The sequence below is a fragment of the Schistocerca gregaria genome, chromosome 3 (assembly GCF_023897955.1).
Source record: "Schistocerca gregaria isolate iqSchGreg1 chromosome 3, iqSchGreg1.2, whole genome shotgun sequence".
Classification (NCBI taxonomy): domain Eukaryota; kingdom Metazoa; phylum Arthropoda; class Insecta; order Orthoptera; family Acrididae; genus Schistocerca; species Schistocerca gregaria.
Genome location: NC_064922.1, coordinates 496,772,033 through 496,797,326, shown reverse-complemented (window position 1 = coordinate 496,797,326; position 25,294 = coordinate 496,772,033). Strand labels below are relative to the sequence as shown.

The following is a 25,294-nucleotide window of genomic DNA, read 5'->3' as shown; positions in this document are numbered from 1 at the left end:
ATGTCTTCCCACTGTAATATGCAATGACTGCATGTAATTTTATAAATTCCTGATTTGCTAATTTTCTATGTGCGATGCGAGATGTCATGTATCAGTTTCTTTTTTACGTTGTTGTTGGAGGCAAAGATGATCCTGATGTCTGTTTTTTTAAACTGATTGGCTATTTTGTCTAATATGACACCTAAATATGGTAATGTTACGTACTTGAGTTCTCGGATGTTGTGTGAGGAAGCTGTGTCACATTGTTTGTTGTTATTTTTAGTTGTATGTTGTGATAGTGTGTCTGTTTCATGTTTGTGATGTCCATTATTATGTGCACTGTATGTGATAGTGTTCATTTCTGTTTCATAGTCGGCACCATTATTCGGGAATTTCTGTGCTCTGTTTAAGAAGGATCTGACTGCAGCTTGTTTATATGAGTTCGGATGTGTGGAAGATTATTAATGACTGTGTCTGTGCATGTTGGTTTTATGTAGAAATTTATTTCTAGGGTTTGGTCTGTGCTACTTATTGTCATGTCTAGAAAATTAGTTGTGTTAACATTCTCATATTCTATGGTGAACTGCATGTTGTTGTGTAAATTATTGAACCAGTTTAATAGAGTTTCCATTTCACTGTCAAGTGTCATTCAACTGAGACCCCAATGGTAACATTTAGTTGTAATTACAGGGATAAAATATATATGAGGCGGTTTTTTTTTCCTAGGACGATTCTGTCTAAGTGTGCTTGGCATGCAGTGACTATGATCTGTGTGGGAATGGTACATGTTTCCCGTTAACGATAGGAGTCATCCGAATGGAGAGGTCTGTTGGAGTGTAGGGATGTAGCTGACTTAACCGTGTTGTCCTCTAGACGGCCGAATAGCGAACTAATACTTAGTATCTGTTGGGCAGCTTTTGTGATTGCGTGGAAATTTGACAAGATTCAATATGGACGAGTGTTAGCGCTGGGCCATTATTCCCGCCCATGTAAATTGTTTGGTTGACTGCTTCTGCACATTTCCGCCTTTATATAGTTGAGAGAAGATCGATTGTGGCGTGAGCATCTATCAGGTGGACGATATGTTTGCCAGTTCCCTAGAGATGAGAAACACCTTAATTAACTTTGTAAATTATAGGGATGATTTGGAATCTGCTACGTCATTGACATCATAATTCGTGAGCGGAAATATCATCAGTTTCACCCTTTTTTCGAGTTTCCAGGTAAATTTCTTCCCAGACATGACATATTTCTAGTTAGTTAGTGGTTTACAGCATGCCCCACCTAGCTAAAGTTTTGGGATTGTAGAGAAATAATTTCCAGTCTATATCTTCGGAATTATGTTGCTCGAACAATCGGTAGGATACTGCTGGGTGCATGATATCAAGAAGTACCACGAAAATTGTATAATATTATCATAAACCTTGTGAAAATACATGTGTTCTTGTAATCCCAGAGTCTGGAGATGGGTGTAGAAAACCAAGCAAGCAAGCAGGTCCGTTTGTGCCGAGGGGAACGAGCCCAATTTTGTAGAACAGTTCTGAGAGTGACTTCGGTCTGCTGAGGGTGCTCTGGTCACGCATAAGGAGTGGATGACCGCCGATCTCGCAGGGAAGTGTATACGGTGCAGCCCCTGCCTTCGAAGTGTATGTACAAATGAAGTAAAAGTGCTGATTTTGTATTGCACAGGAAATGAATTGCATGTTTAGTACATCGACACTGCACACGGTGATATATTGCTGGGTTGGAGATCGGTTTCGCGCTCTAATATTCAATCTCCTCTCCTCAGTGGGAGAGCAGTGTAACTGAGTAAGAGTTTTACAGTATTTGACGATATGTAGGGGCACTTTGCAAGATTTAACTGTCAGTGCAATACGGCGATCTGTTTAAAACAGTTTTTTTGGTGCTGAAAGCCTCCTCTGCAGAAAAAAAGGCGGACAGTGCTTCTTCACCAGTGACATCAGTAATTCGGCGGTTAAATTCGATAAGAGCCAATCATAACACTTGATTCATTCACAAAACATCCTTTGTGCTAGGATATAGGAGTCTCTACATAGTGGCGAGAAAATTTGTGTATGTTGAAAGCAGGAAGGGTAATACGTGATAGACGGGGTGCCACATTAGGACCATCAGGAGCAACGCATTAGGCATTATTCGGCGCTATTTTCGTAAACAGGATCTGTTAGGGTAAGAATTTCAGTTCATACAAGCCAAAACATCACGAAAGCTCCTACAAAAGCGCACGTTAAGTATTTCTGGAACAATATTCAATTTCTGAGAGTTCGACATGGTTCTTATTTTAGATAGCCATGTGACTTCAGTACACCAATGAGAACATTGCTAGATGCGCTTGTGATGGTATGCAGCTATGCTCAGCGATGCATCAGCCACACGTCACACATGGAGCCTTCAAATAGATTTATATTGCACGATCTGTGACGTCAGTATTCGCGTCACACATGTCCCGTTAGGATCGCGAGGACCAATGCACCCTGTACTATTCTAGAACGAATTTCTGCAGGGTCTATGAGGATGACTGCTAGGCAATTAGGTCTTCGCTGGACTGCAGGTAGACAAAGGGATCACACCAGCAGCAGTGAACACACACGCACTTTGCCCAGAGGATGACTTGGCGCTTATTTAGATAGACATGTGACATCAGTATAACACTTGAAGGACTTTAAATGTAGAGGTGACTTTGACATGCTGTTAGCAGTGGCATGAGAGTGCTGGCTTGCGTCTGGCAGTGGCTTGTGGTGGTGTTGACGCGCTCGCCCTTGTCGCATCTGCCCTCTGCAAATCGGTCTTTGCTCCAATCGGGTCATGTCTGCAATGGTGTCTAGGTGATCACATACTTCGAGAGGAATTTCTCAGGTGTCAGATACGAAAGGGATGCCACCGCCTGATGCTTGGGGGATCCGAATGGGCACCTGTGCATGACTTGGCAGCTGACGGCCGCATCACTTCTTGGGAGCTGTTGGTGCAGCCCGACTTCTGGGTGTGTCTGCAGTAGCCTCCTGTGCAGTACAGTGGACTGGCGGTGGCTAGTACTGCCTTCACGCGTGGGTTGCGTGTTTGTTGCATTATTTTGCAAGCAGGTCTGTAGGCTGTGCTATGCAGTATTTGGAAATTTGATTTCGTGTCTGCACATCAGTGTACTGCATTATTTAAGAGCATTTTGCATGTCTGTGTGCTGTGTACTGAAATTATTTCGGTAATTCAGGAGTTGTTTGCATGTCATCAGAGTGTTATTATGGTAATTTATGAGTAGTTTACAGGTCTGTAGGCGTGTGGCATGACCCCAAGCATGTCAGAGCATGTGTTTTGTATCAGTGTGATAAATATACTATCTCAAATCCACGTCTAAATAAATTGTTCTAAAATAAATAAAGTACACTCCTTCCTCTCTCCAGCAGCCCAGCACAGGCTGAGTCATTTTCCCCTCCAGAAAGCCATCTTGGGTTACATCACAGAATGGATGACAGCACTCTCTGGTGTACTGTATTCTAGACCCGTACCCCCTGGTGAGCACACTGTTTCCCACCATTTTCCCCGCCATCTTGGATTATGTCAAGGTACACAACAGCTCCCTCTGGTGATAGTACTGTGCACTAGGTCAGTTGGACTCCAGACCTTATGGCCACCACACTGTTTCCTGCCATTTCGCCCCACCCCAGACCGGCATCTTGGATTACATCATGAAATGGATGATAGCACACTCTGGTGGGAGTACTGTGTACTAGATCATTTGGACTCTGGACCTTGTGGTGAACACACTTGCTGGTGGTACTGCCTCTAATTGTTTAAATAAATAGTGCATGCAAAATAAAGACTTATGTTCAGCACAGGTCAAGTCCTTTTCCAGCCGGTTCCTAGGAGGAGGTGGCGGACAGCTAACTTAGGTTATTGGAGGTAGTCAGAGTGCCCTTTTTTCCCACTATTTTCTTAGGTTAGTGGAGGTAGCTGTGGTATGTTACAGTGTCCTGATGGACTTTGAACTTCCCACCAGTTGCTAAGAACAGGTGGTGGTCGAGTGAATTAGGCTAGTGGAGGTAGCCCAACTGCCCTTTCATTCTCGCCATTTTCTTAGGTTAGTAGAGATAGCCCAATTGACCTATCTTCCCTCCAAAATGCAAACTTCCCACCACTTCCTAGGAAGATGTTGCGGTCAGATGACTTAGGTTAGTGGAGGTAGCTCAAATGACCTATTTTCCTGGCATTTTCTTGCTTTAGTAGAGGTGTTTTGCATTGTCCTGATGGAATTTGAACTTACCGCCATTTTCTGGGGGAGGGGAGGAGATAGGGGTTAGGTTATTGGAGGTAGCCCAATTGACCTATCTTCCCGCCAAAATCCGACCTCTCAGATGACGTCACTGTCACCATCTTGGATACATCTGGCAGCAATGGCGAGTTGGATGCTATGAACATAGCTCCACTACTACTGATAAGTTTCTAGCTCAGCTTAAAGTGAGGGGTAAGAAGTTTACTACCTGTCTCGTCAACAAATCTGTACGAAAAGGCTTTTCCCTCTTACACGAATATAAGAAATAAATCTAGGTACAAACGTCTCAGCGAAAATAATTTGAAACTGTCTGTACCTTCTGTGGCTCATGATTTCATAGTTAAATCACATGCAAAGAAAGTGGGTCCCCCTAAACGAATTCCACAGAAGGATTGAGCTAGTCAGTTCCATAATTAAAACTTGTAGATTAACAGAAAAGTGTAAAATACTTTAATATTGCAACTAGAGCTACCCTTCGCGCAAAAGCTTAATCGCCCCTTTTGAAGTGGCACAATTGAAATGTAAAGCATTATAAAAGCATTTGCTTTGAATTCGGTTACTTCCATGTCACAGTAAATACTTTTTTATATTACGTCTGTTGTATTACATTAGGCGCTATTTTTATTTCTAAAGGAACAAGAACGCCCTGTTCCTAACATATCGAACCTTCATGATTGTCGAAGGAGTGCAAAGATTCAGAAAGCAATTCTGCTCGCGTGTGGCCATTCAGTCCCGCCTTCCCAGCGATGCCTGTTTCCCGGTTACGTCGAGCTCTGTTGACACTGGGGCTCAACCAGGTAACCGATGAGTCGCTGGCCTCGATGTCGCATCTCGGCTCGCGCATTCTGTTGCCAGTACACTTGAGCTCGATTACACGCGGTGTGGGCAACAGGTCGGAGCTGGGTCGAGCGGGTGAATGTCGCGCGATACACGCTCTGACCAGGTCATGAACTAGGAGGAGGCAGAGAAGAGTGACAGTGGAAAAGTGCATGTCCTCCCCTTCAACCATGCCTGAGAACATATTAGACCGTGATCTAACAAGAGTTGGGAGAGAAGGGGAGGACACAGCTGCCCCTAATGTCCTTCGGGCTTGCTTGAGAAAGTACTAGGATTTGACATAGGTTGAGGCAGGGCAGAAAAGGGGAAGGAGAAAGCTCGTCCCGTACTATGGCCACAACACACACGAGAAAGTACTAGGGTGAGAGTAGAGAGTGGAGAGGGAAACTAGCTGTCCTGCTCTTCAGGACGTAAACTAGGGAGAGGGAGGAAAGAGGGATAGGGGGCACCTTTCCAACCTATCCTATCAAGCTCGAGAAAGTACTAGTATGCGAACTGGGTGAGGAGGAGGGCAAATTTACCTCATGTCTTCCGGCCATGATCGAGAAAATATTAGAACGTGAACTAGGAGAGGGAAGATGACTTCTGTCCGTCTTGTCCACGGCCATGCTCGAGAAGGTATCAGTTCGTGAACTATTAGTTGGTGGGATAGAGGGTTAACGGCCAGCCTGCCTGCCCTGTCTTTCTCCGGGTACGTCCTTAGCCGTGAAAGCCAGTTATTCACCCATAGCGCAACAACAACAACCAAGAAAATAGGTACAGCAGATGTTGATATGGGTTGCTTAAGGAGTCTCGCTTTCATGGCTTGCTTGGATATCAAACTACTGCATTTTTCTGTATGGGGAATTAGTATTTACTGTGAAATTGAATCTATTTCAAACAAAGAACGTTGGCGTATAGTCCTACACACTGTTCTATGGGTCTGCGGCATGAAGTCTTGTGCAAAAGAATTCTGATTACTAATGTGATAATACAATGAAATTTCCATTGCTGCTTATGGCTCAGAATTTAAGTATTCACTGCAAGGGTGCACCGAGTGAGAAGTATGGGTTGAGGAGAACAGGTGTCACCATTCTCTTTCCCCTTGTAGAAGAAAATATCTTCACAAAATGAACTAACATCCCGTACTACCGCAGAGTCCACTGTATCAGTTTGGTAGAAAGTCGGACTTTGTCGCAAATACTGATTATCCAGTGCGCACAATACCATTTGTCGTACTATCCCCAACCTATTCCTCCATACCCTGACAATCTTCTTTTAACTGTGGATGTCAGATAGTTCTTGGCCCTGGGAGCTGCATTATCGTTGTATCTTCAATTTACAGCTATTTTTCGTGGTACCAGCCAATGCCAAGCACTACTAAAAATGTGGGTGTGCAAACAGGAATCAATTTACACGGCCGAACTCATAGCCATGCACTAAGATATGGCATGTCCATACCAGCTACCCACAATGTAATATTCACGAACTCGCTCTCCCCAGTACAAACATTAACATCAGTAGATAAGGACAGAGGGGGTTGTTATTTACCATATCAAATAGCTGTTGCTGTAACAGAAATTTACAATACATGTACAGAGGAATCATTCGTGTGGATCAAGGGAATGAGAAAGATGGATCAGTTGCTTAAGGACGCAGTGACAAATGCCGTACAACAGCTAAGCGGCCCAGCGGATGAGCTCATCGCAGCAATAGCGGAAATGGTCAAAAGCGGATGGAACTAGGCGGGGGAGTCCTATGATCTGCAAGTGGACAGGTGGCACAAACAAACCCATCCGCAGATACTGAAGGTACAATAGTATCCTGAAAGGTGGCGTCTGAAATGTGAATCAATTACCATAGGTAATGAGACACAGTTTGTGAGGATCATTGCGAAGTTGAAATTCAACTACTGCTGCAACACAGTTATAGACTCCACATTGTACCATCACCACATTACGACTGCGGGGAACTCCAGGACATTAATCGTATCTTCTTCGGGTGCCCCAGTTACAGAAGAGTCTCCGACTGGTTGATTACGGAGGTGCCCGCATACATCGAGCACTTCTTTCTTGTATGTTAATCCTCTTGTTTGTCAAATATTTACACACTAAAAATTACTAGTGGAAATTGTTTTACAAGTTGGAATTAAAATGTATCTGTTAAGTTGGAGTATGTTTCGTGTCTGTGTGTGTGTGTGTGTGTGTGTGTGTGTGTGTGTGTGTGCGCTTGTTTTAAATCAGAATGTTAACTTAAGGGGCTCATATATTCTTTCTGTATTGGTTAAAAACAGTGTTGGTTGCAATACTAGTTTTTTTTTATTTTTCAACTAAGCGTTTCGCCTTATTTAGGCATCTTCATGTTGATCTTAATTTGGTATTTCTTAAAACGATCATTTAGACAGTGTTGCGAAAGGGTATCGTTGAATACATCAGATCAACATCGCCTTCGTTAAACTCAGTTTGCTGTATGCCACATATGGATTGGAAGAATTTCTGTCTGTATTATTTCGTTTTAAATAACCATGGCCCTGTATGTTTGGTCTTACAAGGAATTGCAGTTTGCTTTAACTTTTTAAGACACCATGTTTGGACTTGCTGTATGGGTACAACCGAAGAACAATAAATAAACCAATAGCAAAGGAGAAAATATCTATCTGAACGTTGCCGAGTATTTTATTATTATCCCAGGCAGTGAAACCAACAATCTGGGTTTTACATGCTTTTACAGCGAGACTACGTCTAGTACATTTACGTTTGTTAGACAACATTTTCCATTGCAGTCTTGCCCATCTTTTCACGCCACGAAGAAAATCTATCTCTGATACAGTGAATATGAGATTAAAGAGGTAGAGAAAATAATGAAGAGAGCGATTTCATTCTGCACCTGCCTCATTAGTTACAACCACTGCTTAAAAATAATATAATTCGTTCCGATGAGCACTTTTAGTACTGAAAGGCACTACATTGTTAGTTGGTGAAAATCCACCGTCAACCCTGAGTCACCTTCCATTAGAGAATTAGATGCACCAACAATTCAGCATGATCACTTCCCTACTGAGAGATTGCTGTTTACTCCATGCAGCTGTTCAACAAAGGAAAGATTTACTAACGTAGATCATACAGTTAGCTCATTACGTTCTTATTAACAGACATGAAACGTGTCAGTTTACTCCTATTTACATTCGTATTTTCCTGTAAAGACATTAACTAAATTATACGTAAGATCATCGTTTGTATTTGATATTCGCATACCTGTAAATTATACAGCGACATGGAAACGTTTTGGTATTTTTAGTTTAATCTTCCGTACTAAAGGTATTCATCAACTTCGAGGGTTACCTTGGCATAGTCAACGAGATGAAGAAGCAGGACGGACACAAAGCTGATGCTGCGCATATCCATAGTGGATTTGCTCCCGTCGAAATAGCAGCACTGGTCTATTGTTCACAAGGCGAAAGCTGCGATGCGACTGCGCGCGTGTAAAGTCAGATGTCAGGGGAATGACAGAGGAAATTGTGATCACACGTGATTGTTTCTGCTCAAGCAGGAAAACCGATAACTCCGACCAGACTGACGATTAGATAATAGAATTTATCTTATGATCAATAATATGCTTTCCACTCATTCAAATGAGATTAATAGCCATCTCAGTACCAAAACCGGTATCAAAGTGTTTTGGAAATGATGATTAAAGTAATCGCGCCATCTGTCCGCTACCTGAAATTCATCGAAACTTACATTACGCTCTAGGCAAATTACTTGCTTGATAAGTCGTTAGCATAGAAGTCACAGCATAGTATGGTGTTTGGACATTTGGTGCTGTAACTGACGAAACTGAAATAGGTTTTTCCGCATAGCTCTTTTCTTCTGTCGACTAAAAAAGATACTGCTTGCTATTTTTCTCATCTATTTCTGTAAATCATGCTTTTAAATGGTGCAGAAATTGGTGACTAAGGAAGAACGAGAACTCAGCGAAAGCATCAGTTTCATTAAAAAATGGAGCAACTGAGGGATATGATGAAAATACATAGAGGCGAAAAAAATGACGACCACCTGCTCAATAGCTGCTTTGTCCGCCTGCGGATCGAAATACATCACTGATTATGCGAATCAGGAGCCCGCCAGTTTGTTGGTGGGTTTGTGGAGGTATGTGGCATTAGACGTCTACCCACGGGTCATGCAATTTGCGTTAATATCGGGTCACTGACTTGCATACGCGGCGATAGCACCCTACAGCGACCCGGAAGGGTTCCATAGGGTTTACGTCAGGTTGATTTGGTCGCCGAAGTATCAACATGTAATATTATTGGATTTCAGATACTCTGCGTATGAGATATTTATCACAAAAGAAAAGGAAGCCAACGAGCTGTAGTTCGTAAAGATGCTAAGCATCACAGTGCGAGAGCAATTTTTTTAAAGTGCGCCTACACGAAGACGCGCGTCCAGCGTTTAAATCCTCTAAATAAACACTATGACCCGCTGGGCGCAGATATTTAAAATCATTTCCGCAGCACTTGATAGCAAGAAGCTGCGAAACATAAGAAAGAACAATCTATCTTTGGTTCAGAAATATTCTAGACACTTCATTACCCTTGTACGTTTGGTCGCCGACATGTTAAGAGGTACTGCATAGCATTGCTACAAGTTGTATTTTTATTTTGTGTAAAAACTATGTGAAACGATGAACAAACATTTCGGTAACCCGGGTGAGGATACAATACACTTACGCACACGCAAGGGCATTTAATATTAAGAAGGAACCGACTGACAGAGCAGCGATTATTCGACTGCGCCATGCACAAAAGAAATACCAGATGTAAGACCTGCATTTATTGTGTATTTGTCAATGTCTAGTAGTTTAAAGCCAATTTGTTCAAAATATATTTTACAATGCAGTAATTTTCTTCTTATTCTTTTCTTTCTCTAACCAAAAATGGTGTTCAAATTGTATATGAGCTTTCTTACAGGTTCGCTTTTCATCGCGATATCTCGATTGTATTTGGGAGACCACTAATGTGTTCAGCTTTCGATCTGTTATTCTTTCTCTTATGAAATTCCACTAATTTACTTTCATTTCCATTTTTATATTGAAATAGGTCCCTTAGGTGATTTCTTCGAAGATTCTGACTGCGTGGAGGCAATCGGGGTCAAAAGGTCAATTATTCTCGCAATCAATCCCTACGTCTCCTGAACACAATTAAGAACCGACGCATCGGTGATCAATTAATAATCTCTCTCTCTTTTCAAGTCGTACTGAAAACGGCCACACGGGATAAGAGTAAGTACGCAATCTGGTGTTAGGTTTCATTTTGCCAGTAAATATTACCAACCAACAGTTATCTACGACTATTTATTATCCAGAATAAGCAAGTTCCTAACGCTAAAACATGAGCTCACTATAATGCTCCTCAAACCAGTGTAGCACGGTTCTGGATCGGAGACACGGAAAATTATTCGGCTGAAAGATGATATCGCCGTCGGGGAAGACATCAAGCATGAAGGGACGCAGGTGGTTCGCAGTTGCCAGCGTGTCTTCAACTACTGCCACAGGTCCCAAGCAAGAGCAGGAGAATGTTTCCCATAGCATAACACCGCTCCCACCAACCTGCGTCCGTGGAGCACTGCATGTTTCGATCGCCTTTCACCTTGACGACAGCGTCTATGGAGACGACCATCGACCTAGTGTAGCATAATGTGATTCACCCGGAAAACCGACTCGTTTCCATTGATCGGCAGTCGGATAACGATGGTCCGGTGCCCACTGCAATCGTATTTGACGATGTCATTGGGTGAACGTGGGAACACGTCCGGATGGTCTGCTGCGGAGCTCCATGTTCAACAATGTACGATGAACAGTGTGTTCGTCCGCAGCTCGTGGTCGTGCGGTAGCGTTCTCGCTTCCCGCGCCCGTGTTCCCGGGTTCGATTCCCGGCGGGCTCAGGGATTTTCTCTGCCTCGTGAGGACTGTGTGTTGTGTGATGTCCTTAGGTTAGTTAGGTTTAAGTAGTTCTAAGTTCTAGGGGACTGACAACCATAGATGTTAAGTCCCAAAGTGCTCAGAGCCATTTGAACCATTTTTGAACAGTGTGTTCCAAAACACATGTGCGTGGACCAGCATTGTGCTCTTTCGGCAGAGACGCCACAGATCACAATCTATTCTACTTTACAGAGCAGACAAGCCTCCGATCCCGACATTCTGAGAAGAGTCATGGACGTCCTAGAATTTTTTGCCTAGTAGTAGTTTCACTGCCCTATCTCTTTCCATAGATGCTCAGGACAGCAGCTCGTGAAAGTGCGACCATCTTCGCCGTTTCAGAGATACTCGTTCACAGACTCTGCTTAACAACTATATGCCTTTTGTCAAAGACGTCTATCTCAATGAATTTCCTGAGGGCAAGAACACAAGATGATTGTAGCTCCAACATCTCGTTCACTTATAGCATTACACACTCCTAGACGTGAAAAACGACAAAACAGCACTGTTAATGTTTGTTTACTTCGTCTTGGCTAAATGTTTAGGCCAAAAAAACCTGCCAAGCGCAGAAATGCCTGAAAAATGTGTGGTGAGACGACACTTCAGGCGTAAGTGGAAATCAGGCAAAAGTGTCGTAAGTAAACATCAATACTCAATATCTTATGTAACGATCTAGAAAGCAAAAGAATTGTAAATGTTTTTTATTTCATACCAATGAAGGTAATTTAAATCAATAAAACAAAATGAATTTGACGATATAAATACGCATTTTGCAGTAGTTGCTAAGACAGATTATAAATACCGTTAGAAATAGAAAAGATGTAAACATAGTTAAAAGATAGGTCTTGCTTTGAGAAGCTGAGTTCGTAACAGTGTTGTTAGCACGCCACTTGCTCGTAACACCACCAGGCGGTATCCAACGTCGCGGCCGAAAGTGGTCATAATGTTCTGGCTTATCGGTGTACTTCGTAAAATCCTGTTTGCAGCGTTATTTGTACGTGACAAGTTAAAACTGTTCTGGATCGAACTCGAGACCGGATACCTGCAATCCATGGGTAGAGTGCTGCCAAAGTGAAAGGCTGTCCATGAAAGTAAGGGATCCAGATTCAAAAACTGGTCCAGCACGTAATTTTTACATGTCACCTACATACTCCTGCTTCCTCCATAACGCAACACTTACTACGTCTGGACTAAACTTGCAAATAGTGTATCCATCGGGCCGACACTTAATCCATGTTTATAATTTGATTTTTTATGGTGAACATTTCCTGTAGGCTACGAGGTGCGCCTGGGAATCTTAGTGAATGGGACGGTGCCTAAATGAAGACATGAGTTAAAATGTATTCGTGCTCATGTGCATAGAAATACATGTTAAGACCTGACTCGCAAGATCGAATACACCACGCTGAAACCGATTTTGATGCTTTGATTACCTGAAAGCAACAACTGCAATTGAGCAACACGTAAAAATTAAGTTTTGTTACAGAGAACTAAGTCGTGACTGAGATGAATTGGTATATGTGTTGCGGGAATTGATTAAAGAAAAGTGTTTACGATTGGTTCGAAACGCTTTCGATCGGAAAGGGAAGTACCGACGAGTAGCCCAGTTTAGGTGGACCGTAAGCAAGTATGAATATGGAGAATACTGATTACGTACCACGTATGGGGGCCAATCCTCGGCGACTTTCACTTAGACCAGAGGTTCCCAACATGGGGGTAATTACCCCATGAGGGGTAAAATGAATTTTTTTGTGGGACAAAAGCTAAGCGATGCGATTCTGTTTCAGTCACGAAACTAAATTATTTTCAAAAGATCATTACTATTACCACAATTTTTTAAGACTCCAATAATGGTTTACAAGTCATCAAAAATTAATTGTTCTCGATAAGTAGCACTGATGCGATGGAGGTTACAGGTTCCTCATGTAGTCTACCCACTACACACATACGTTATGCTTTACCCCATACATCACTGATGATAAAAGTAAGTTATATACGTAACAAATGATAAATATCTCAAGAAAATGTCTTCTCCAAGTTGTAGATAGTACCTGCAGCAGTCCAGAAAGTGCTTCATTTCTCACTTCGAAACAGATAAATGAATTAATTGATGGCACGACAGAGCAGTAACTGCGTAAGGGCTACTACAGTGCTGTATTATTATTATTAATTATCATTATTATTATTACTATTAGTTGCTGTGGTCAGACACAAGGCATTAAGAGTGTGAAGTCTTCCAATTTCTGCCAGTTCAAAAGTAAGGAGTGCAGCAATCAAGTGACTTACGAACAGTAAATATAGTAACATATTTTAACTTGGTTGATTTTAAATGGGGTTGCAGTGTACAGGTGAAGCAAGTGCCGCAGCAGAGGGGAGTAATGCAGGCGAAGTATGTTCCACTGAGACTGATATCAAGGAACTTGGTGAATAGCGAGGACAGTATTATTGCCATCGTTCACAATTATATGCATAATCGAACAAAAATTTTGACAAATTTACAGCACACACTGTATGAAGAGGTGAGGGCAACGTGGATTAAAATTGAAGGTGATTTAACTCATAGGTGAAATCAAGATCGATCTCTTCTGCTTCACCATGAAGGCTTACTGGTGCAAACAGCTCGATATAGATTCCATTCGACAATGAACCGGATCTTCCAACTGCCACAGTTAATATAAAATTGATACTTTTGTTATTAGCACCAATATGATCCACCAAGAACAAGAAAAAAATTTACAAAGGTCAGTATGTGACAGAGATTTATGACCACTTCTTGCTGACAACGTTCCATTAGAACATTAATTAAGAACCTGTCAGGAATCGTTATTGCAGTTTTAGTGTTTGTTGGCAAGAGAACCGACACTTTTGCTATTTTTCCCAAAGATTATTTTTGTGTGGAAGATAATTGGCAAATGCCAATGGGTTTTGATTTTGATCTAGGCCATCTGATGCATGTAGAGAATCTGTCACTCTGCTCCTATAGTGGCGCGCAAGGAAAAGTGCATTGCTAACCTTATTAGAATAATTGATGTAACGAATTTTGAAAATTCTTCTAGCTGTGTCCCGGTTTTGTTAGTATGGTGCGCTAGACTGAATCGTACGTAAACCACTTTTCCTTCTGTGGTATTTGCCACCACTGTTCCTATACTTGATCTGCCTCTTTTTCTTCAAACGTGAGAAAGTCGGATTATAGAAGCTGTGTAGGTAGCGATATCCTTTCTTTGATGCTGGATGTTGTTAGTTTGTCTAAATCGCTGTCGTGCTGAAACCACTTAAACCACATCATATAAACGGTTTTATTTTCCTCCTTGGCTTTCATTATTAATTAAACCACCTCACAAATACAGCTGTTAACAGAATGACACTCTGAATGCTCCAACTCAGGCTCATCCAAAAATTGTGCCCGGTGGGCATGGCCGCGCTCCGCGCGCGAGCTGCATAGTTCAGCGCCCCATACGCGCCCATGTGTACGTGTCGGCACAGGAGCGAGAGAGACAGCTGCGGAGCAATTGAGACCGCACAGTACTGCTGTGTGCTGGACTGTCCCGCGGTCAGATCCAACGTACACAAAATAACAGAGGAAGCGCAGCTCTGTAAAAGTGGTCGATGAGCGGTCAAACAAACAAACCTATTATTGTTTACATAACAATTAGTGTTCGTGTATCAGAATTACAGAACGACACTTTAGAAAACAATATCCAAAACAAGAATTGAAAAACAAGTTTCTGACCAACAAGTTAATTCTATCAGTATTGCATATGCACACTCATCATATGTGCAGTAGGCGTCTTCTGAAAGCTATTCCAATTTCTTAAAACAAACTAGTGTCATAAACAGTCTATTTTACAAATTATTTTACGTAACGGACATCGACTCTCATTCTTAGTCTTAGTATTTACAAGTAAATATTTTTTATTCTACTTCGTGCTACAACTTTTTATGTCCACGTTCAGAGTTTAGACATCGGATCCTTAGTTTGCTGTTTTGTACACAATAATTTTAATTGACCAAGTTTGAAAGCTTATTAAACAATAGAATTGAGGCTATAGAGACCTTTAATCCTTATAGTCAACATTGTTAAAGAAGACAACTTACATTTTACAGGTTTTTCTGTTTCGAGGAAATGATTTTGTCTAGGTTTGGTACAATATTCCGGGAAGTTTTAACCTCAAAGAATTAGTTAAATGTTTTCACTAAGTAGTGAACGGTTTTTAGTTTTAGTAAGCTTTAAAAGGGAGAAAAAGCGCTCACAAATATACTTGGAATTAAACATTGAGAGAACTTTGGCCACATGCTTGTGCAAAAGAAGATACTTCACTCGTGGAAAACAGCTGTAAAAGTCATCCAAAGTTTTACATATAAGAAAGCGGTTCTTCAGGCAGGTCAATCAGCTCTAGCTGAAACACTTGTGAGACGTCCTCTGCCCGAAGGGAAAACAGGCGAAAAAATATATGTAAGGCCGGTTGAAACTCACTAATCTGCAAAACCTGTTTGTAAACTCTACTTGTAATCAACAAATGATTTGAACGTAATCTGAAAAATCCACATGTTTAGTGCTATCTAATGCAGGGAAGTGTCCACAATTCTTCTCAGGCAACTATTTTTCCCCCAAAATAACTCTTTTTGGAATACTTGAATCGTCTGCACTGAATCAACAACAGAGCGATTTTCGCCTTGGAGTGAAATGTTCAAAGTTACGACCAGTTACGCCATTCAAGAAAGTGAAATTCGCCACCCGCTTAGGACAACGAAGTAATTCTTCTGGACGTCCTTTCGCTTCCAAAAAGGTACTGATTTCGTCCCTCAAGGAGAAAAACCGATGAAGAACCTTCACTCTTCCCAGCCATCTTACTTCGGCGTGGCAGGGGATGCCAGAAATTCCTTAAATTGTCGATGTGAGAGTCCATGAGAGCGAAGATAATTAACCGTTCTAACAACTGTGTCCATAACATTTTTTATGTTAACAATCTTCGCACAAAATGTCTCCTCGTATATCAGACAGTGGACTGTCGCGAATAAGGAACAGCCGACTTCAGCCATTTTTGACCTGACGTAAGCCTGGTAGCGCAGGGGTTCCATTCGTTGTTACACTGGTCAGACATTCCCATTTTAAACCCATTGACTTGAACACGTTTTCCACGGCTAGAAAAATATACAAACCCGTAGTTGTGTCGTTTTAATGGTATAAGGTCGAGAAATGCTTCGGTGACACACAGATTGTCGGTGACACCACGAATGAATATGACGAGGTTCTTCTTAGCACCTAGACAGAATTGCTGTGCTTAAGATGGTGAAATATGATCAAAGAGTCGAACGTCACACATATGTCGAACGCAGACGTTTATTGTCATTTCCAGGCGCCGTGAGCATCCTGGGAAAGACCTTGCATAACAACAACGCTGTAATCAAAGACTGGGAGTATAAGCGTTTGTGAAAGTTTGTTTTTCAGGTCAAAATGGAAGAGCTTTTTATATTTTTGTAGGGCATGGCAAGATGCATCTATTATTTTCGTACCTGAAAGAAGGATCCTCTCTGATTGATTTAAAAACGAAATCCTTTCGAGAGAGAATCAGTTAAAATTTCACCATTAATTAAGCTTCACGCCTTCTCAGTATGATACCACAGACATTTAAGGGAAAAGACTATGTGGTTTCAAAATAAATTATAGTACTGTTACAGAACTTAATTATTTATTTTTAACATTCGTTACCGCCCCAACACCGAAACTCAGGAGTATATTTTGAGAAACTACCTAATTGATAATTACAGTCGATGTTCATCAAACATTGCGCTACCAGTAAAGCAGTAGATGACATCTTCTTCTTTAGAGGTTTTTGAGGAAGACCGCATGCAACAACATAATTCTACATCAGTCATGGATAAGAACAAAACACTTTTTCTTTTTTAGCAAGTTTACTTTGTAACATAAGGATATGTGCAAACATGCCCCATCATTTTAATGTTACCATCAACTCCACACTTTGGCTTCATCAAACAGTCCTGAACTGTATCGCAGTGAATAATAGATGTAAGGATTACTCTGACTCTTTCATTAGTCAGCTTATATGCACCGCATTTCCTATGCATTGAGCTTCCTAAGTACAAATAGATACTAAAGAGCCAAAGAAACTGGTACACCTGCCTAATATCGCGTAGCGCCCCCTCGAGGACGCAGAAGTGCCGCAACACGACGTGGCATGGTCTCGACTAATGTCTGAAGTAGTCCTGGAGGAAACTGAACCCATGAATCCTGCAGGGCTATCCATAAATCCATAAGACTACGAGGGGATTGAGACCTCTGCTGAACAGCACTTTGCAAGGCATCCCAGATTTGCTCAATAATGTTCATGTCTTGGGAGTTTGGTGGCCAGAGGAAGTGTTTAAACTCGGTGTTCCTGGAGCCACTTTGTAGCAATTCTGGACGTGTGGGGGTGTCACATTGTCCTGCTGGAATTAACCAAATCCGTCGGAATGCACAGTGGACGTTAATAGATGCGGGTGATCAGACAGGATGCTTACGTACGTCTCGCCTGTCAGAGTCGTATCTAGACGTATCAGGGGTCCCGTATCACTCCAATTGCAAACGCCCCACAACTTTACAGAGCTGCCACCAGCTTGAACAGGCCCCTGCTGACTTGCAGGATCCATGGATCCATGAGGTTGTCTCCATAATCGTACACGTCCTTTCGCTCGATACAATTTGAAACGAGACTCGTCCGATCAGGCAACATATTTCCAGTCATCAATAGTCTAATGTCGGTGTTGACCGGTCTAGGCAAGGCATAAATCTTTCTGTCGTACAGCCACCAAGGGTACACGAGTGGGACTCCGAAAGACCATATCGATGATGTTTCATTGAATGGTTCGCACGCAGACACTTGTTGATGGCCCAGCATTGGAACCTGCAGCAATTTGCGGATGGGTTGCACTTCTGACACGCTGAATGATTCGCTTCAGTAGTGGTTGATTCCGTTCTTGCAGGATCTTTTTCCGGCAGCAGCGATGGACATTTGATGTTTTACCGGATTCCTGATATTCACGCTGTGCTCGTGAAATCGTCGTACGGGAAAATCCCCACTTCATCGCTACCTAGGGAGGCTGTGTTCCATCGCTCGTGCGCCGACATCACCACGTTCAAAGTCACTTAAATCTAGATAACCTGCCGTTGTAGCAGCAGTAACCGACCTAACAAACGCCACAGACACTTGTCTAATATAGTCGTTGCCGACCGCATCGCCGTATTCTGCCTGTTTACATATCTCTGTATTTGAATACACATGCCTATCCTAGTTTCTTTAGCGCTTCAGTGTAGACGCGACGTTTCACAGCGAATGTCATGTTCAATATTTTTGCCAGTCTCGGTGGCCGTGCGGTTCTGGCGCTGCACTCCGGAACCGCGGGGCTGCTACGGTCGCAGGTTCGAATCCTGCCTCAGGTATGGGTGTGTGTGATGTCCTTAGGTTAGTTAGGTTTAAGTAGTTCTAAGTTCTAGGGGACTTATGACCTAAGATGTTGAGTCCCACAGTGCTCAGAGCCATTTGAACCATTTTTTTTCAATATTTTTAACTCCTGACCCTTCTTACACATTAGTGTCTCTTTAAAGGCATGTTTTTAATTAAAAATAAAAACAATGAATGAACTTTGTATTTATTTATTTATTTTGTTGGTGTGGTAAAGAACCCCTCTCCATCCCCTCCCCCTCCTGTTGGTGGTAAACTTTATTGCAATGCATTTGAATTGCTAAGATGTACCTATATATGCGGAATTTATGTTTTTAATAAAGTCATAAACAACTTAATTAGCATTTTTTTGTTGTGGTTATTAAATACCCCGCCCCCTCCCAGTCGCTAGTATACTTATTGAAAATACGTTGGTATTGTTATGGTCAAAACTTGCTTTGGGATTTTTACATGGAGAGATCAAACATAGTGAACGAATTTGGGGGGAGGGGGGGGGGGGCAGAGACAAAATACAACAACGTTCTCTCATTCTCAAACAGGTACGCGTCTGGTGTATCAGCTGAGCTAACAACGCCCCTCGGTAGCCTTCACTTAATTATAGCTGAAGTCGCGTGATCCCAGTTACTGAGAAACTGTCTGCCGGGACGTCAGATATACGAGTGGTGCTTAGACAGAAACGTGTCCATCATAATGTTCTTCCACACGAGTCTAGTGTCCTTCCTGCTTCTTGACCTTGTGGGCAGTGCCAAGGTAAAAGTTCAAGCAATGTAATCTGTGAAGACAATAAGCGAGAGTCAAATCATAAATGCTTCTACTTGCAGTAAATATTTAATTACTAACAGTAATATGTTTTTCATTTCGTTTACAATTACGGAGCGCATTCTTTGGACCATACAGATACGTGTATTCTTCTTCCAGCCTTCTGAAATCACTTTATCAGGTAATGTGAGTGGGTTAGGAAAACACAGCAGATATTCTGGCAAAACCCTTCTTGCGATCCGTACTGGATTTCCCGAAGCATCGATAAATACATGCGGGAGAATGCTGTGGCCGTTACAGGCCCCTTTCTTAGTTGCCGTGTAGTTACAATTACAGTGCAGCTATTCACAAAGGTGCAGTGTGGGCTGTAATTATCGTATGGCAGCGGAACTTCCTAGCTATTCTAATGCGTTAATGTGGAACCGATTTGCGATGGAAAAAGATTAGTTCCAATTTTGGCCTCCAGGTGCAAATCTGGCGCTGTGAATGCCAGAAAGGCGTACATAAATGTTTCCACATGTAATGAATTAGGAGCGGGACGTAGGCAGAAAAGGTCAGACAAGTGCGAAAGGCGTACTGTTGATTTTATTGATAACCACCGCTTACACAATTAGTTTACTATGAGCACCGAAGACGTCGACGAGATGCTGTACAGATTTGCACCTGGTGGCTAAAACTGATTTTTTTTCCTACTTAAATCGGTTCCGCATTAATGATTAGCATTTCTCACAACTTTCGCTGTCGTACGATATACAGACCACACTAGACCTGCGTGCGTAGCTGCACTTTAATTATAAACAGCTGGTAGATGAGAGGATTCGTTCCCAGTTAAGAAGGTATTATACATACTAATAATAGGAAAATTATCGGTTTAGCAGGTATCCAATGGGGAAACAACAGAAGAAACTAGGAGAATATTTCCAGAATAAGTGCTACCCGAATCTGCATCAAAAAGTAATCCTCGTAGACACGCTCAAAACATTTAAATCGGCTTTCATTTCTCTGTGACTTTAGTATGGCTACGCGCCATGTAATACAGATCGGTAATTCCATTTCTGTGTTTAACATTTAAAGGCTCGTCAGTGTAACCTGTTATTCCTCCACGTAACGAACAAGTCGTGAAAACCAGAGGAACCAAGGTAGGAGTTCTAGATAAGACCTACTGAATGATTCAGGCGTAAGTATTTTGTTTGTCCCCAGAATCATAATCGACAGATGATTCGTGAAAACGAATATTTTTTATGGCCTCTATTGCTGTGTCTCCCCTTCTTCTATTTATTAGATGTTCCACGTTGATATAATCACGGACCTAAAGGGTGCTTCAACCACAAGACAAATATGTAAATACTGTCACTCTGGCAAAACCAAATAATGTACTAACACACTATATGCTAGGAAAACCAGTGCTGCTGCTACTGTCTTAATTAGAATTGTGAGGAATACCAGTTAATTTGGTGTGACATTTTCCGCAGGTGGAGGATGTGCTTGTGTCTGTAGAGCAGGGCATTCTACGAGGTGCCACAGCCACGAGTGTCTACAACACGACGTACACGGCGTTCCTGGGGATCCCGTACGCAGAACCACCCGTTGGAGAGCTACGATTCCAGGTGAGTAGATTACTCATAGTTCCTACAGTGGATGATGCTAAAAGCAGTAATGTACGTATATGGGTCGGCTGTTTAAAAGGAAAAGAGAACCACAGCTCTGAAAGAAGAAAGAGGAACTCTTCCAAGCAAGTGCCTTGTCTGGGAGATATTGTTTCTGTCACCCCCGGATGGTACCACAATAGCCAGGATAAGCTGTCGTAGTTCTGTGCTAGCAGAGATGGACCAGGCCTCAGACGAGAATCATAACTACCCCAGTCAGTGGTGCCATAATAGCATATATATCGCTGCGCCACCCAAAACCGTCTCCTCGCTACAGGCCGGACGGTGTAACTTCTGATATGATTCACTCTTTTGAGTACACATTTCAGCAAAGGGTATTATCGTGGGAACAGGAACCTCAATATAATATGCTTCAATCAGGGAAATAGCATCCTGGGCTTAACAGACGTGATAAAGTTTAGCACATGTCGATGAGAGGGGGATGAACTGCTGTAAATGTATAGAATGTTTTTATAACAAATCTTTGAATAAGAAAGAATGAACCCCCAATACTTTTACCATAGTTTCTTGTGGCAGAGCGATACAGACTTATGCTAACAGATTCTTTACGGTACTTTATTCGTCGAAACCGTATTATGGGCTAAAAGTTTTACCGATTGTATCACAAACAAAGGCCAATCACCTCTAGAAGTTACACACACCATTCAGCGCACATGGCGTATTCTCGATTAGAATGCGTTGGTTTTAGATTATGCTGCAGCTAGGCTCTGTGAGCTGTGGTCAACACCCATTGACAAGGATGACTCCCAACAGCTTCTGTGCCTCGAGTAGTCCATGCCAGTACTCATTATACGCTGAAGAAAAACTGCTACTCACTACAACGGGATAGTTCCCAGATTACTTACTCATAACTGTATTGTACCTTTGGGATAAGTGTCCTTAAATCACTTAAACTGAATGCTGGGACGTTTTTTTATACTTCCATTGCACAACCTGGGCTAGTGCTCTGTTCCTAATTAAAACTTCGACAGGACATCTTTAGTGATATTAATTCCATAAGAGCAGCAGAAGAAAAGTAAAGCTGTAAAATGTAAGGGGTGATCAGAAAACGTAGTGCAACTCCGATGCGGGTATATAAGCACCGACATGAAAGAAATGTACTCGTGTCTTTCCGACTGTGCATGCGGAAACGTGAACTGCTGTGAGATTACTACCAAATGCATCCAAACAGAACCAACATGCTGTTAGCCTTTTCTCGACAGCCGAACGACAAACACCAGTGAACATCTACTGGAGAATGAAGAATTTTTATGGGGCAGCACGACTGTCGAAAACCATAGTTGTGGGATGGTGCGCCAAGTTCCGTGTTGGCCGAGATCCGACTCAACACGCTAGTCGATCTGGGAGGCTCTGTGGAAGTTGGCAACCGACTTTCGAGAAATGTACTTCTTTTCAGAGGTCTTGATAGGCACGCCACAATTCTAAAGCTCTCTTTTGAATAGTTTTGAAGAATTTCGCGAAGAAAACTCTCGTATTAGGGAAAATTTTAATCTTGATCAAAAATTTGCCAGATTTGCGAAAAAATGATAATCACAATTCTGAATAGCTCTCCAACAGTTCTACCCTAATGACCTTTTTTTTGCAGATAGTAGTTTAGAAGTTAACTGCAATAATGAGGGACCCATTTTCACAGTCGCGTGAAGCTGGCAACCGGTTTTCGAAAAATACACATTTCGTTCAGAGTTCTTTGTAGATATGCTATAGTTCTAGAGTTATCTGCACAAATTTTGAATAGTTCTGTAGAACATTGCCAAAAAAATTCCTGATCACATTTCTTAATAGCTGATTAGCTGTGAAGTTGACACCCGACTTTCGATAACAACACATTTTTTCAGAGCCCTTGGTAGATATGCTATATTTCTAGAATTCTGTATACTAAATTTGAATACTTCTGCAGAATTTCGCGAAAGAAATACTTGTAATTGGCAAAAATTCGATGTTGCAAAAAAGATTAGTTGCCGATTTGGAAAAATAAAATTGTGTTAACAATTATGAATAGCTCCACACGAGTTCTACAGAAAACCTTCACGACATTTGTTTGTGCAGGTGATAGTTTACGAGATAATCGCAAAAATGAGACACCGATTTCCAATACAGAAAATATACGAAATTGCACTTGAGCTCTCATGACAGATCCAATGACACTTCTGGATGGCACCCCAACAATTTCATCGAAAAACTTAATGTAATTTCTTGAGAATGTTGAATACTGTCTAGTCGTCAAAGATGGGCTGTCTGGGAAACCTGCTTTCTCGGATTGCTAGGCAACAATTCAACCAAATCGTATTAATGAGTTTTATTACGAAAAGTGCATGACAGCATTTAACTTTGAGAATTATATAGATGTGTCGCAAGTAAAGGACGACAGACAAAATAAACAAGTTTCATAAGTATAGACAATGCTACATAGTACAAGTGAAATGACTAGTCTTGAAGCTGTTGCAGAACTGGGTCGCGACCAGTCGGGCCCGACACTTATGTCCTCTTCGTACAGAGGCCGCTGCGGTCGCGTTGTCATCCTGGAGAGGGGTCGCTCAGCGTGCGATTGGTCTTCTCACAGCCATCTCTCATCTATCGTTCCCGACTGGCGTGCCGGCTCTTGACTTTACGGTGTAACAGTGAAGAAATTCGTTTATAATTCCAACAATGTGGGACTGGCTTTAAGAAAATATAGCTTTTCGATCGGAAGCTGCGCTGAGATGCCCTAGTTGGGATCGGTCCGTGTAGGTACAAGTCGACTGTCGTTAGGTATCCGACTGCTGACGACCTCAGCAATCTAGGTAGCTGCCATTTTTTTCAACCAGAACTTAAATTGATATTCTTTGCGACAATTATATATTGGATTTGAAATTAGCACTCTCTATAATGTGCTTTGAATAATTCGTGTTACTTTAGTGTTCGACAAGTACTGTGATTTTCCAGCATTAACAAGACATACGTTAATTTTTCGCAGAGGAGTTCAGATGAATCATACAATTCAAGCACCTTTTGTGCATTCATACGTTCATTTTTGGGGTTGGAAAACAGGAATAAGGATAGGATCTCGTTCGCTTCGACTCACGCAGTTAAGTCAATTAATTTACGACAGTTCCAAACACACACTATTATTGCACCACCATTCAACAACAGTCGGAAATCATCTCTTCCATGAGAGGTTGATTGCTGTCGTGGACCCCGCTTACACTGCTACAGCTGCAAGAGATAATGGTTTGGTGAAGATAATTCTGGGTCAGATTTTTGGAAGCGAAGAGTGAGAAAAAGAAATAGAGGTGATAGAGATAGAAGTAGAGAGAGAGAGAGAGAGAGAGAGAGAGAGAGCACACGAATAGCTCGGAGCGAATTGGAGCACTAGAGCCTAGAACTTCTAATTGTCTGTTCTCTCTGCTCACTAGGAGTAACAGCATACGCTCAATAGCCTGAAATATATGTTTATAGACTTAATTAATATTTTAAATGATTTCATTAATGTATTTAAACAACAGCTGTTAAAAACAGGAACCATAGATGCCATTAATCTAATTCTTTTACCCGTTACGTTGTTTTGCCTTTAATAAATGTTATGGATGAAAAGCCTTGTATTCATCTACATGTTGTCTTATAGAGATGTGGGTCTCTGTAACTATGTGCAAATGTTCTTATCTCTAGGAAATGTTCCCTGCGTATAATAAATGCCACACATTAATTATGGCAGAATTATTTTGATATCAAAAAACCTTATCAGATTCCATTTCTAACAATGAAATTATTTTTAAACTAATGATCTCTGTTTGTGTTTCACTAGGAAACAGTATTGTATTTTGTCCTCTAACTAAAAATTACTTTAAAACTTATGAAAAAAGCTTTCAAATTACGCTTCTCAATACGTATGTTTGGTTACATTGCTGTTATCCGCAGCGCATTCACTCTGGTCTTTCAGATATGGAAATTGACTCACATTCTCATTTTATAACTGAGAGATGATCAGTTTAATGTAACAGACAGATACTATTGCCCTTAAGTTTAAATTTAGGCTTTGAGATGACAACTAACTTCAAGCAAAATGCCAAATCAAATTTCTAATTGTTATTGATTTGGTATTTTTAGTTGAAATTAGTTGCCATCTCAGAGTCGTAATTTAAAACTAGAAGGCAAAAACTCCTGTCCATTATAAATTATATTAAAACTGACATTTGAGTCAATTTTCATATCTGAAATTGAGTTATATCTTCATTTTACAACTGAGAGATGACCAGTTTTATAAACTCATGTCGGGATAAAACTTCCTTAATTAATCTCTGGCATTCAAACTGCAGTGAACATTACCTAGAGCTAAGAACGTTTGCATATAGTTACAGAGGCCTATGTCTCTTCTGAGA

At 41.5% G+C, this 25,294-nt stretch overlaps 2 protein-coding genes across 2 annotated transcripts in view; one reads left to right on the top strand and one right to left on the bottom strand.

The window, feature by feature from the left end:
• LOC126354062 (cholinesterase-like) overlaps positions 1-8,495 on the bottom strand; it is an 87,369-nt gene extending 78,874 nt beyond the window's left edge. Inside the window, exon 1 of the mRNA XM_050003429.1 lies at positions 8,419-8,495. Coding sequence (XP_049859386.1) covers positions 8,419-8,481 — 63 coding nt within the window. The 5' untranslated portion in view covers positions 8,482-8,495. The remainder of the gene's footprint in view (positions 1-8,418) is intronic.
• Positions 8,496-19,146: 10,651 nt separating this feature from the next.
• Positions 19,147-25,294, top strand: part of LOC126354068 (cholinesterase-like) — a 64,208-nt gene continuing 58,060 nt past the window's right edge. Inside the window, exons 1-2 of the mRNA XM_050003442.1 lie at positions 19,147-19,263; positions 20,745-20,879. Of these exons, the coding sequence (XP_049859399.1) occupies positions 19,204-19,263; positions 20,745-20,879 (195 nt within the window). The 5' untranslated portion in view covers positions 19,147-19,203. The remainder of the gene's footprint in view (positions 19,264-20,744; positions 20,880-25,294) is intronic.